Below are 15,315 nucleotides of genomic sequence, written 5' to 3' on the forward strand. Positions count from 1 at the left end.
GGTGGGTAGGTGAGGAGAAGAGAAGGGGTGAGACGATAACCAAAATGGGGAAAGGAAAAAGAGAATGGATTATTCTTTCCAAATCTTCACCTGCACCTCTAAGAATCAAACACACAGGAGGCAACTTCTGTCTCCATCATCTGTCAAGCAGTTGTTTTCATGACCCCGGTGCCACTTGGCTCTCTGTCTCCTTTCTGTATGTCATCCCATCCTTGTTTGAGATCTGGCTCCTGCAATGGGTGATAGATGAGTCTGGTTGAGGGGGGGGGGTAGGGGGCGGTTGGGGGAGGGGGGATGGAGTGAGAAGTTGGGAGGTGATAGGTGGAGAAGGTAAAAGGCTGAAGAAGGAAGCTGATAGCAGAGGAGTGTGGATTGCGGGAGAAAGGAAGCAAGAGGGGAACTAGAGAAAGCTATAGGAATATCAGTTTTTCTTCTTGGGTCCACAAATCACACATCCTCCATCAGCAGTCAGTAAGCTGGAGCCCAACTACTGCCAGGAATTGGAATTGGTTTATTACTGTATTAAAAATAAACTGTTTTGTATGTCATCCATATGGATTAATTTATTATAACCCTGCATTAAGGTCAGACAAGGTAAAACAATAAAATAATGCAGAATAAAGTTTAACTGCTACAGAGAGAGTGCAATGCAGGTAGACAATAAGGTGCAAGGCTATAATGAGGCCAGGAGCCCATCACACCTAGACTTCCACTTTCTGTCGACAGCAGAGCCAAATGCTGGACTTACAGAGACAGATCCCCAACCTGAACCATTTCTGCTACCAATGTTTAGTTTTGATATGAAAGGTATGACGGATGACAGAACAGTCAGCTGATAACCACACCACATTGTACAGGGGGTTCCACTTCTCAAACCCCATCACTCTGAGAACAAGTTTGCACTGGTAGGCGGATATGTTCCAGCTACGAATGTTTGAGGGGCTGAGTGTACACCAGCAACCAGCAGAGGGAGTGAGGGGCTGCTGTTGTTTGGAATTGGTGGTCAAGGAAATAAATAAAAACTCACACAAACACACAGCGCTCTATATATATATATATGTATATATATAAGGTGGAAGGAGATGAGCTATTCAGACTTTCTGTATAATCACTCAAAGAGTTGACCTGCATGTGCATGTAACGAGAGCTGTATAACTCATCTCCTTCTACCTTAGGCCACAAACTTATCAATCACTGTGTGTGCGTGCGTGCGTGCGTGTGTGTGTGTCCGCCCAAACATTTTAATTCCAGTTCCCATTCCTGTTCTCACATGTCAGCCCATAACCTCCTCTTGTGTCAAGATGAGGCCACTCTCAGGGTGGTGGAGCAACACCTTCTATTCTGTCTGGGTAGCCTCCAACCTGATGGCATGAACATTGATTTCTCCTTCTGGTAAAAAAAAAGTTCTCCCCTCCTCCCCTCTTATCTCTACTCACCTGCCCGTCACTTCCCCCTGTATCCCCTCCTCTTTCCTTTTCTCCTACGGTCGACTCTCCTTTTCTATCAGATTCCTTCCTCTCCGGCCCTTGACCTGTCTTCAGCTCTCACCTTAACCATCCTCCTGCTGCCTTTTTATTCTGGCAACTTCCCCCTTACTTTCCAGTCCTGAGGAAGGATCTCAGCCCGAAACGATGACTGTTTGTTCATTTTCTGCCTGACCCCGCTGAGTTTCTCCGGCATTTTGTGTGTGTTACTCTGGATTTCCAGCATCTGCAAATCAGTGTGTTTATTCCATAAGCAGGTGATAAGGAACTGAATCAGACATTCACTGAATCGGACATCCACAGCACAAAAACAGGTCCTTTTGACAATCTCTCCATGCCAATCTTGATGCCTGCCTAAGATAGTCCTATTTGTCAGTGTTCGGCCCATATCCCTCTGAACCTTTCCTATCCGTGTACCTGCTTCCGTTGTTCTTCAGCCGATAGTTCCATACACTCTCCACCTTCCCATGTAAAAGTCATCTTTCACGTCCCCTCTCACTTCAAACTTACACCCTCTAGTTCTTGATTCCCCTACCCTGGGGCTGAGTGTATTTACTCTCTCTATGGCTCTTGTGAATCTTCTGTGCAGCTTTGTGACATCTTTCCTATAAAAGGGTGATCAAACCTGCTCACAATACAAGTGCAGCCTCACCAAACGTCCGAATGTGGAAAGGCAGCCTGGTGAAAATTCCTTGAGTTTAGTAAAACGTCAACGGGAGTGTTGTACTCGAGTTGCTCAGGAGATGCCATGTGTGTTTTCAGAGGCATGGTGGTGCAGAACACTTTATAACACTAGCGATCCAGGTTCAATTCCCACCACTGTCTGTAAGGAGTTTGTACTTCCTCTCCCGAGACCGCACGGGTTTCCTCTGGGTGCTCCAGGTGCCTCCCACATTTGCGAAGACATAAGGGTCAGGGTTAGTGAGCTGTGGGAATGCCACGTTGGCACTGGACGCAAGGGTCACTTGCGGGCTGCCCTCAGCACAATCCTCGTGCATTTGATTTGACACAAAATCCACGCATTTCACTCTATGAGTTGCAAAGAACACATGACAAGTAAAGCTGATGTTTAATCTTTATCAGAGGTGTCAGGGGCTGAGTATGAAATATTAACGGCACTGAGTTGCCCGTACTTACAGTGAGAGTGGCTCGTGACCGTTCCGCTGACACTGAACCTGTTCATGGTGAGTCTGTGGCTGGTCACGTTCTTCTGGGGCTGGAACACAATAATATGGACCTTGGGTGCAAAGAGGCAGCCCAGCACCACAAAACCACTCAGGCTGACTGAGATACACATTGTCGTGGTCTGAACCTATGGAACAGAAAGGATTTGAAGGTTAGCTTCATTTGTCATAGTACGTATGACCGTCCCGCTGACACTTGTACATCTCAGTACCTCAGGAAGATGGTATCCATCATTAAGGACCCTCACCCTCCGGGATGTACTGTCTCCACATCAGGGAGGAGGTACAGGAGCCTGAGAACACACACTCAATATTTAACACAATAAGACCATAAGACATAGGAGCAGAATTAGGCCATTTGTGCCACCAGGTTTGCCCTGCCGTTCCATCATGGCTGATTTATTATCCCTCTCAACTCCATTCTCCTGCCTTCTCTCCATGACCTTTGACCTCCTCATCAAGAACCTATTAACATCTGCTGTCAATACTGTATACCCAATGACTTGGCCTCCATGGTCACCTGTAGCAATATATTCCACAGATTCACCATCCTCTGGCTGAAGAAATTTCTTCTCATCTCTATTCTGTCTTTCTATTCTGAGGATGTGCCCTCAAGTCCTGGGCTCTATAGGAAACATCCTCTCCATGCCCACTCTATCTAGGCCTTTCAATATTCAGTCGGTTTCAATGAGATCGTCCTTCATTCTTCTGAATTCCAGTTTCGATAAGCCCAGAGTCATCAAATATTATATACGTTAATCTTTTCATTCTCGTGAATTTCCTCTGGACCCTCTCCAATGCCCATACTTTCTTTCTTAGATAAGGATCCCAAATCTACTCACAATACTCCAAGTGCGATCTGACCAGTGCCTTATAAACCTCAGCATTACATCCTTGCTTTTATATTCTAGCCCTCTCAACATGAATAGTAACATAGCATTTGCCTTCCTCGCCACCTACTCAACCTGCAAGTTATTCTTTGGGGAATTCTGCATGAGGTCTCCCAAGTCCCTTTGCACCTCTGATTTTTGAATTTGCTTCCCATTTAGAAAATAATTCATAAACCTCTTTCGTCGTCGCCTGAACCCTCAGTGCCGAGGTGGCACATGGGGCCTCATAAACCTCTTTCAGTGATGGAATAAATATCTTTGTGAACTAAATTTCACAAGGAAAGGTTGAGCAAGCCAGGGCTTTTCTTGTTGGAGCAAAGGAGGATGAGGGATGACTTGATAGACGTGTACAAGATGATAAGAGGCATAGATAGAGTGGACAAGCAGAGCTTTTTCAAGGGCAGAAATGGCTAATATGAGAGGCCTAGTTTTGAGATGATTGGAGGAAAGTATAGGGGGGATGTCAGAGGTAATTTTCTTACACAGAATGGTGGTGTGTGGAACACACTGTCAGAGATGGTGGTAGAGGCAGATACGTTAGCGATATTTAAGAGACTCTTACATTAGCACATGGATGAAAGAAAAATGGAAGGTTATGTAGGAGTGAAGTGTTAGATTGATCTTAGAATAGGTTATATGGTCAGTGCAATATTGTGGGCTAGAGGACCCGTACTGTGCTGTGATGTTCTGTCTTCAATGAAACATTAACTGATCCAACAAGTTCTCCGAGTCACAGAGTGAAATGGAGTGCACTATCTACACTGACATAGAACGATTTTTTACTCTTCATGCAGTCCCCACTAAATGCCCTCAGATTCTACCCCGTGCCCACACACAGGGTTAACTTAGAAGGGCTTATTTTATTTATCAACCCTTTTTTATAATGTTAGCTTTACTTGTCGCATGTACATCGAAAGAACCCACTCGTGGCATGTGGGGGGAAACTGGATCTATTGGAAGATAGACCAAAGGGGTTTGTACATTCTCCCCATGACCGAGTGGGTTTCCTCCGGGTGTTCCGGTTTTCTCCCACGTTCCAAAGATGTTAGGATTAGTAAGTTGTTTATTTATTTAATCCACGCCACCCAGAAACCCACCTACTTAACCCTGGCCTAATCACAGGACAATTTACAGTGACCAACTAACCTACTAACCGGCATGTCTTTGGAATGTGGGGGGAAAGCCACTCGGTCATGTGTAGAACGTATGAACTCCTTACAGACAGTGGAGGGAATTGAACCCAGCTTGCTGGTACTGTAAAGCGCTGTGCTAACCACTACGCTACTGTGCCACCCCCACGTTGTGGGCATGTTACGTTGGCACTGGAAGTGGCACTTGCGGGCTGCCCTCAGCTCATCCTCACACTGGGTTAGTCGTTGATGAAGTGACTCATTTCACTGTATGTTTCGATGTACACGTGACAAATAAAGCTTACCTTTAACCCTTTCCATTTCCAAGGGCAGGTAGTAATCAATTAAATATTAGTCTGGAGTCACAGACTGGGACGGAGCAGGGTATCAATGGTTTTAGAGGAATCACCATTACTGATGCTTACTTTTACTTCCAGATTTATTCAAATGAAACACAATTTTGCCAGTTGCCACGGTGGAATTTGAACTTGCATTTCTCAATCATTAATCCCTGGCTCTGGATTACCGATAACAAATCCAGAATGGCGTCAGAACTAGCACAGGCAGTGTTTTACAGAGGATGATGAAAGGTCCAGACAGCAACACTTATTGGTCAGTAATTTCAATGAACTTTGACATGGTCCTTTGAAAGATCTAGTTGGATGTCAACCTTGCATGGGATAGAGTCACACACAGCACAGTAACAAACCCTTCATCACAACAGGTCCATGCTGACCCAGGTTCCATCTAAGCTAGGCCCACGTGCTCACCTTTGGCTCATATCTCTCTAAACTAGGGATCCCCAACCTTTCTCATGCCATAGATCAATACCATTAACTGAGAAGTCCATGAGCCCCATGTTGGGAGCCTCTGCTCTAAACCTTTCACACCATATACCTGTCCAAACACTTTTTAAATGTTGTTAATACATCATCTGTGTTTTCATAGAGTCACACAACACTGAAAGAGGCCCAGTGGCCCAACAACAGGCTTTCAGCCAAATAACAGACTTTTAGGCTCAAAAACAGGCCTGAAACAGCCCTTCAGACCAAAAGTATCAAGCTGACCAGCGAGTATCTGACAAAGAAACACAGTTTTATGATATGAGGAACTTAGCAGGTCAGGCAGCATCTATGGAGAGGAATGAAGACATCAATGTTTTGGGCCAAGACTCTTCATTAGGACTGGAGAGGAAGTGGGGGGGGGAGGGGGAGAAGATAGAATAAGGTTGGTTGGAGTGCAAGCTGACAGGTGATAGGTAAGCAGGTGAGGCAAGAGATGGATAGGTGGTGGAGAGGGATGAAGTGAGAAGCTGGAAGGTGATAAGAGGAAGAGGTAAAGGGCTGAAGAAAAGGGATCTATTACCTCCCAGCTTTCAACTTCATCCTCTTTTCCACCCACCTACCTGGTCTGTTTATTTCTCTCCATAGATGCTGCCCGGCCTGCTGAGTTCCTCCAGCATTTTGTAAGGCAGCATTGCAGTGAACAGGATGAGTTGCAACATAAAAGGTGGGCAAAATTGAAAAGGGTGAATACAGGACTGACGGTGTTATATTTGAATGCGCGCAGTATACGGAATAAGGCAGATGAACTTGCAGCACAGTTTCAGATTGGCAGGTATGATGCAGCCATCACTGAATCATGGCTGTAAGAAGATTATAGCTGGGAGCTTAATGTACAAGGATTTAAATTGTATTGAAAGGACAGGCAGGAAGACAGAGGGAAAGGTATTGTTCTGTTGGTAAAAAAAAAGAAATCAAATCATTAGAAAGAGGTGACACAGGGTCAGAAGTTGCTGAATCATAGTGGATAGAGCTAAGAAACTGTAAGGGTAAAAAGACCCTGATGGGAGTTACATTCAGACCCCAAAACAGTAGTAAGGATGTGGTCTACAAATTACAATGGGAGGTAGAAAATGCATTCCAAAAGGGCAGTGTTTAAATAATCATGGGGGATTTCAATATGCAGGGAGACTGGGAAAATCCGGTAGATGCCAGATTCTAAGTGGGGAATTTCTAGAATGCCTACGAGATGGCTTTTTAGAGCAGCTCATGGTTGAGCCCAGCAGGGGAATCAGCTATTCTGGATTGGGTGTTGTGCAATGAACCGGGATTGATTAGAGAGCTTAAGGTAAAAGAACCCTTAGGGGAAAGTGATTATAACATGATTGAATTAATGCTGAAATTTGAGAAGGAGAAGCTAAAGTCAGATGTAGCAGTATGACAGTGGAGTAAAGAGAATTATAGAGGCATGAGAGAGGAGCTGGCCAGAATTGATTGGAAAAGAACATCGGCAGGGATGATGGCAGAGTGGCAACAGCTGGAATTTCTGGAAGCAATTCGGAAGGCACAGGATATATACATCCCGAAGAGGAAGAAGTATTCTAAAGGCAAGATGACACAACTGTGGCTAACGAGAGAATTCAAAGCCAACAGAAAAGCCAAAGAGAGGGCATATAATAGAGCAAAAATTAGTGGGAAGTTAGAGGACTGGGAAGCTTTTAAAAACCAACAGAAGGCAACTAAAAAGTCATTAAGAATTTAAAGATGGAATACAAAAGTAAGCTAGCCAGTAATATTAAACAGGATATCCAAAGTTTCTTCAGATACATAAAGTGTAAATGAGAGGTGAGAGTGGATATCAGACCACTGGAAAATGATGCTGGGGAGGTAGTAATGGGGGACAAAGAAATAGTGGACAAACTGAGCAAGTATTCTGCATCAATCTTCACTGTGTAGGCCACTAGCAGTATGGTGGAAGTTCCAGGTGTCAGGGGTCATGAAGTGTGTGAAGTTACCATTACTACGGAGAAGGTTCTTGGGAAACTGAAAGGTCTGAAGGTAGATAAGTCACCTGGACCAGATCGTGAACACCCCAGGGTTCTGAAAGAGGTGGCTGAAGAGATCATGGAGGCATTAGTAACGATCTTTCAAGAATCACTAGATTCTGTAACGGTTCTGGAAGACTGGAAAATTGCAAATGTCACCCCACTCTTCAAGAAGGAAAAGAGGCAGAAGAAAGGTAATTATACACCAGTAAGTCTGACCTCAGCGGTTGGGAAGATGTTGGTTCGGGGTACTTGGAGCCACATGATAAAATAGGCTGTAGTCAGCATGGTATCCTCAAGGGAAAATCTTGCCTGACAAGTCTGTTCGAATTCTTTGAAGAAATAATAAGGATAGACAAATGAGAATTAGCTGATGTTTGGTACTTGGATTTTCAGAAGGCCTTTGACAAGGTGCCTCGCATGAGGCTGCTTAACAAGCTACAAGCCCACGGTATTACAGGAAAGATTCTAGCACGGATAAAGCAGTGGCTAATTGGCAGGAGGCAAAGAGTGGGAATGAGGGGAGTCTTTTCTGGTTGGCTGCCAGTGACTAGTGATATTCCACAGGGGTCTGTGTTGGGACTGATGCTTTTTACATTATATGTCCATGATTTGGATGATGGAATTGATGGCTTTGTTGCAAAGTTTGCAGACAATACAAAGATAGATGAAGGCACAGGTAGTTTTGAGGAAGCAGAGAGGCTACAAAAGGACTTAGACAGATTAGGAGAATCAACAAAGAGATGGTAGATGGAAGACAGTGCCATGAAGTGTATGGTCATGCACTTTGGTAGAAGAAATGAAAGGGTTGACTATTTTCTAAATGGAGAGAAAATATGAAATACTGGAGTGCAAAGGGATTTGGGAGTCCTTGTGTAGGATCCCTAAAGGTTAATTTACAGTTTGAGTCTGTGGTGAGGAAGGCAAATGCGATATTAACATTAATTTCACGAGGACTAGAATAAAAAGTAAGGATGCAATGTTGAGCCTTTATAAAGCACTGGTGAGACCTCACTTGGAATACTGTGAGCAGTTTTGGGCTCCTTGCTTTAGAACGGATGTGCTGAAACTGGAGAGGGTTCCAAAGAGGTTCATGAAAATCACTCTAGGAGTAAATGGCTTGTCGTATAAAGAGCAGTTGATGGCTCTTGGCCTGTATTCCCTAGAATTGAAAAGGATGAGGTGTGAGCTCATTGAAACCTATCGAATGGTGAAAGGCCTTTTAGAGTGGATGTGAAGAGGATGTTTCCTACGTGGAGAGTCTAAGATCAGAGGTCACAGCCTCACAATAGTGGGGCGTCCTTTTAGAATGGAGATGAGGAGGAATTTCTTTAGCCAGAGAGTGGTGAATGTGTGGAATCCTTTGCCACAGGCGGCTGTGGAGGCCAAGTTTCTTGCATTTCAACATTTATTGCAATGTCTCCAGTTTTTCACTTCTACCAAAGACTGCAAATAATGAAAGATACATTTCCACAAGAGGTTCTGCAGATGCCGAAAATCCAGAGTAACACACAAAAATGCTGGAGGAACTCAGCATCTTTAGAGAGGAATAAACAGTTGACATTTCAGGTCGAGACCCTTCATTAGGATTGGAAAGGAAGGGAGAAGATGCCTGAATTAGAAAGTGGGGGAGGGGAAGAAGAACAAGCTGGAAAGTGATAGGTGAAGCCAGATGAGGGGGAATGAAGTAAGAAGCTGGGAGGTGATAGGTGGAAAAGGTAAAGGGCCGAAGGAGAAGGAATCTGATAGGGGAGGAGAAACGGATGGAGGAAGAGCACCAGGGGAGGTGATAGGCAGGTGAGGAGAAGAGAAGTGATAAGAGAGGTACCTGTGGATGTTAGAGAACTTCCACATACTAAAACGCTGGAGGGTATCCAGTCAGAATATGAGGTGCTGCTCCTCCAATCCGAGAGTGGCCTCATCGTTTCAGTAGAGGAGGCCATGGACTGACATGTCGGAATGGTGATTGGAACTAAAATGTTAATTTTTAAAGGTAAGATATGTTTCCATCATCCCCAACAGCCCCCAAGCATCTGGACCTTTACACTTGGTAATGCGGACACAAATGAACACCTACCCTGTAGTCGCTGGAAGTCACGTAAAATATGGGGAGGAAAGCCAGCCAGATGATGCATGTCGTGTACATGGTAAATCCAATAAACTTTGCTTCGTTGAAGTTTTCAGGACATTTTCGTGTTTTAAAGGCGTAGACCGTACAGAGAATCACCAGCACCACGTCATAGGACAGTGACATTAGCATACTGGAATCTTTCACGTTACATTTCAGAATGACTGTCTCTCTTCTTTCAGGAACAGTGTACCTTCTGGTCCCTGGAGCCTCCAGTACAAGCCACACTGACACCATGACAATTTGGACCAAGATTAGACTCATACAGATGAAGACTTGTGAGCTGGGACTGATGAACCTCGGCCTCTGGGTGCCTTCCTGCACCCCGTTGAATATCCTGGCGATGCGGTTGGTCTTGGTGAGCAAGGCGGAGTAGCACACGGCGAAAGACGTGCCCAGTCCCAGACGGCGCAGGGTACATATGGCGCGCGAGGGCTTGGAGATGAAGAAAAAGGTCATACAGTAGGAGAAGAAGACCCCGAAGAGCAAAATGTAGCAGAGCTCGCGGCCCGAAGCTCTGACAAGAGGCGTGTTGTTGTGCTTTATAAAGATGGAGGCGACCATGAGGGTGGTGACAATCCCAGCGCAGGAGATGGTGATTGGCCCAATGGCCCACCCGTCCGCCCACCTGATGTACTCCTCTGGTAGGTCGTAGCAGCCCGTCAGGTCCTCGTTGGGCCACCGACCTGGACCACAGTCCTTGCAGGTGAACTCGTCCTCCAGGTAGGCGTAAGGGTCGCAGGGGACGCAGATCCAGCAGCAGACATCACCGGGCTGCATGTTCTTGGCTTCATTCGGGGCGCACGGGTCGCTGCACTGCGAGGTGGGGATGTAGTGCCTGGGCCAGTGTATCAGGTCCGTGTTCAGCGACAGAGACTTGGCCCACTTGCCGACCCTGACGTACGTGTACTTGCCCGCCCACTTCTGGAAGTTGAAGACGTTGTAGCGGCCCATCCCGTCTCCATTTTCGTCGAACTTGATCTCACTGTTTGCATCGCCCGTGGGGTGGAAAGGGGCTAGGGGAGAGACAAAAGGGCGACAAGTGAACTTCAGTCAAAATTGTGGTTTGAAGCTTAACGCTTATTCACAAAATGGGAAAACTGCTCGCACTCAAACAAGAAGTTCAATTCATTCCAATGTTCCTATCTGATGAGCCGGCAGCACTTGTATGGGTATGGTAATACCCAAGAATGGAAAAGTCTACAGAAAGTGCTAAACAAGGCCAATCCATCCCAGGCAAAGCCCTCCCCACCAGACCACATCTACAGCAGCATCCATCATCAGGAGCCTAAAGGCTCACTGATTCAGGAACAGCTTCTTCCCCTCTGCCATCAGATTTCTGAATGGACATTGAACCCACAAATACCACCTCACTTGTTTTGTTTAATCTCTTTTTGCACTGTTTAATTTAATGTTTTGTATTTCTTATTGTAATTTGTAGTTTTTTAAATTATTATACATTGCACGGTACTGCTGCTACAAAGGAACACATTTCACGGCATATGCTGGCGATCTCAAATCTAATACTGATTCAGATACATTTAAGATGAGAGGAGGAAGTTCAAAGATGGGGTAGTTATTTAACACCGAGAGCAGAGGGTGTGTGAAGCCGGGGGTGGTGGTAGAGGCAGATACGTTAGGAACATTTACGAGAGTCTTAGGTAGGCACATGGATGATAGAAACATGGAGAGCTGTGTGGGACAGAAGGGTTCCACTGAAGGTCAACACAGCATTGTGGGCCAAAGGGTCTGTACTGTGCTGTACTGTTCTATGTTTTATGAACCCAGAGGTCAGGTAGCATCTATGGGGGGGGGGGGGTAATGGACAGTCAACACTCGAGATCCTTCCTCAGGATGGAAAGGAAGAGGGGAGATAGTCAGTGTAAAGGGAAGGAGGGGAGGAATGGAGCAAGAGCTGGAGGGTGATAGTCAGATTCATGTGAGGGGGGATAACAAAGTTCAAAATAAATTCACTATCCAAATACATATATGTCACCATATACAAGCCTGAGATTCATTTTCTTATGGGCATTCTCAGTAAACAGAAAGAAACACAATAGAATCAATGAAAGACCAAACCCACCATGAGCACGAGATGAAGAGTCCTTGAAAGTGAGTCAACAGTTCAGCGTTGGAATGAGTGACGTTATTCTCTCTGGTTTAAGAGCCTGATGGTTGAGGGGTAATAACTGTTTCTGAACCTGATGGTGTGAGTCCTGAACCTCTTGTACCTCCTTCCGGATAGCAGCAGTGAGACAGGAGCATAACCTGGGTGGTGGGGGTCCCTGATGTTTTCCTGTGACAGTGCTCCGTGTAGATGTGCTCATTGGTGGGGAGGGCTTTCCCCGTGATGAACTGAACTGTAACCTCTACTCTTTGTAGGATTTTCCATTCAAGGGCATTGGTGTTTTCATACCAGACAGTGATATGACCAGTCGATGAACTCTCTCCACTATACGTCTATAGAAGTTTATCAAAGTATGAGGTGTCATGCCAAATCTTCACTACTTCTTAGAAAGCAGAAGGAGGGGAAAAGGTCCTGTTGATCACAGCTTCATCTGGAAGGGCTGCTTTTCGAGAACGTTGACAGACACACTTCCAGATGCTGAACTGAATGATTGGGAGGCACACTTCAAGCTAATTCTATAAGCCCTGTACATTACTGAGTGCACAGCTTCACCAGAAGGACAAGTGATCCTGTTCTCTGGGAAGTATGGCAGTCACCGCATGGAGTGACAGAAACATCACTTGAACAGTGTTGCTTTGGATAGCGTACTGACACTTACACACCAGAAACAAAACATTGTCAGTTTTGTGATTTTTTTTTTGACCCGCAGCCGTTCTTGTAAAAGCCAGTGGCCTTTTGAACCAGTTGGAAGGGTGATCTTCTCAAGGAGCTTGAAAAATAACTGGCCCCCCCTCCCCAGTCGCCATAATGGCAGTAAAGCACCACTGCTGTGCCAATCTGAAATCAGGTTGGTAAAGTTTGCCACTGCCTTGACAGGAAGCCATTTACCTGGACTGTTTACTGTACCCACACACCTCACCTGACCTGCTCAGTGTCTCCAGTGACTTCTGCCTGCCTATCCATTCATCGTGATGGGACTTGGTGTCGATAAGGAAAATGCAATGTTCGGCCTTCCAAAAATAACTTGGACAGTGAATGGTTTTCAAAGTTCAGATTAAATTTATTACCAAAGTACATGTATGTCAACATATACACCCCTGAGATCTGTTTCTTTGCAGGCATACACAGTAAATCCAAGAACCATAATATAATCAATGAAAGACCCCACCCAACAGATGGACAAACAACCAGTGTGCAAAAGACAACAAACTATGCAAATATAATAATAACAAATAAGCAAAAAACATCAAGAACATGAGATGAAGAGTATTTGAAAGTGAGTCCATTGGCTGTGGGAACAGTTCAGTGATGTGATAAGTGAAGTTATCCCCTTTGGTTCAAGAGCCTGATGGTTGTGGCGTAATAGTTGTTCCTGAACCTGGGTTGACAGATCTCCGCCATGTTAGATACTTCCCTATCAGATGAATGGTTTGTTTACGCTGCCTCTCTAATGAGAATGTTGAGAGAATCTGATATTTTTTGTTCAGATTGGAGGAAAATATATGGAGGATGTCAGGAATAGGATTTTTACACAGTGGTGGGTGTGTAAAATGCGCTCCCAAGGGGGGGGGGTGATAGAGGCAGATATATTAGGGGCATTTAACAGACTCTTAAATAGGTACATGGATGATAGAAAAATGAAGGGCTATGTGGGAGGGCAGGGTTAGATTGATCTTGGAGTAGGTCAGAAATAGGCACAACATTGTGAGCTGAAGGGCCTGGACTATGTTCTATGAAGTTTTCTTTGGTTGTCTGGATACACGCATCTTCTTTCATTCAACTCAGTCAATCTCCTCTGTTCATCCATCTGAGATAGTGTGAATGTAATGAGTCTCCATGGCTCCTTCCACGCAGAGAACACGTTTCAATAAAAGATGACGTTTTTCTCTCCAAATTTATTCCTCTCTGCAGTTTCAGGTAACATTAAATCCAGATATGGACTGTGCCCGGGAATGAACTGACAAGCAGAACTTGTTGCTGATTGAACCTTTTCCAATCCATTCACAGCAAGTTGCTCAGGGCCGGTTTCTCCCAGAGGATATTTATCGTTTTACTGTTTATTTTATTTAGAGATAGCGCACAGTAACAGGCCCTTCCAGCCCATCTAGAGCATGCTACCCAATTATGTGCAAGTGTTTCAGAGCTGTATCTCTCTATGGCTCTCTGAACTGGTAAAATGGCCGGTTTCAATCCAGAATGATCGCAATGGTGACAATCTAATCCAGGAACACAAGTGATTCTGCAGATGCTGGAAATCCCGATGAAGGCCAAGGAGTTGACAGTTTATTCCTCTCCATCGATGCTGCCTGACCTGCCAAGTTCTTCCAGCATTTTGTGTGTGTTGCTCTGGATTTCCAGCATCTGCAGAATCTCTTGTGCTTTTGATATTTCTATCGCGCTGTTCAAATCTTCATGACATCCAGAATTCTGTGGTGTTAATCTAACCCAGGATGGTTTAGATTAATGGCTGGGTTGTAAACTCTCATATCATCATCACAGTGAGGAAAGCAGGAGTGTGCTTCCTGATCTCTGTACTGAGAATCCAGGTGGATGAAGCCGCAGTGGTTGGTGGTTCGGAGTTGTTCCAAGCCCTTTCCCTCCTCGCTCGAGAAGTCAGCCATCACCATGCAGGTGTAAACAGTGGATGCATTAGGGTTAGGGAACAAAACGAGTGTGTGAGTCAACTGGGCAAGCAAAACCCAAGCTGTCCATTCTGGGCAAGTGTGAAGAGATTCACCTTGGATGGTCAAACTTGACGGCACAATAAAGGGTTAATAGCAGGATTCTTATCAGTGTGGAGGAACAGAGGGGTCTTGGGGTCCATGTCCATAGGTCCCTCAAAGTTGCTGCACAGGTCAACAGGGTGGTAGAGAAGGCAGATGGTGCATTGTCCTCCATTAGAAGGAGGATCATGTTCAAGAGCTTCAATGTAATGTTGCAGCTCCTTAAAACTCTGGTTGAACCACACTCCGAGTATTGTGTTCAGTTCTGGTTGCCTCACTATAGGGAGCCTGCAGGGGAGATTTACCAGGCTGCTGCCTTGATTAGAGAGCATTTCATGTGAGGAAAGGTTGAGTGAGCTACAGCTTTTCTCTTTGGAGCAAAGGAGGATGAGAGGCAAATTGAAAGAGGTGTACAAGAAGATAAGAGGCAAAGATGGAGTGGATAGCCAGAAAAAGCAGGATCTCCTAGTAGCCTGCTATTTTAATTCCACTTCCCATTCCCATTCTGACATGTCAGTCCATGGCCTCCTCTAATGTCACGATGAGGCCACACTCAGGTTGCAGGAGCAACACCTTATATTCTGTCTGGGTAGCCTCCAACCTGCTGGCATGAACATTGATTTCTCAAACTTCTGGTAATGGCACCCACACCCAACTCCCCGACACCCCCCCCCCCCCCAGCTTCACCATCTCCCATTCCCATTTTCCTCTCTCTCCTTACCTTCCTCTGGCACTTCTCCCACTTTTCTTTGTTAGCCTTCTGTCCTCCCCTATCAGATTACCCTTTCTCCAGTCCTGTATCCCTCTCACCAATCAACTTC

General features: G+C 45.3%; 1 protein-coding gene across 3 annotated transcripts in view; it reads right to left on the reverse strand.

The window, feature by feature from the left end:
- Nucleotides 1–15,315, reverse strand: part of LOC140738733 (metabotropic glutamate receptor 3-like) — a 179,113-nt gene that overhangs the window by 6,579 nt on the left and 157,219 nt on the right. For all 3 annotated transcript variants that reach the window (XM_073066457.1, XM_073066455.1, XM_073066458.1), the window contains exons 5-6: nt 9,593–10,659; nt 2,622–2,796 (exon numbers count right to left, since the gene is read on the reverse strand). In XM_073066457.1, coding sequence (XP_072922558.1) covers nt 2,622–2,796; nt 9,593–10,659 — 1,242 coding nt within the window. The remainder of the gene's footprint in view (nt 1–2,621; nt 2,797–9,592; nt 10,660–15,315) is intronic.

Source organism: Hemitrygon akajei, chromosome 14, assembly GCF_048418815.1.
Source record: "Hemitrygon akajei chromosome 14, sHemAka1.3, whole genome shotgun sequence".
Lineage (NCBI taxonomy): Eukaryota > Metazoa > Chordata > Chondrichthyes > Myliobatiformes > Dasyatidae > Hemitrygon > Hemitrygon akajei.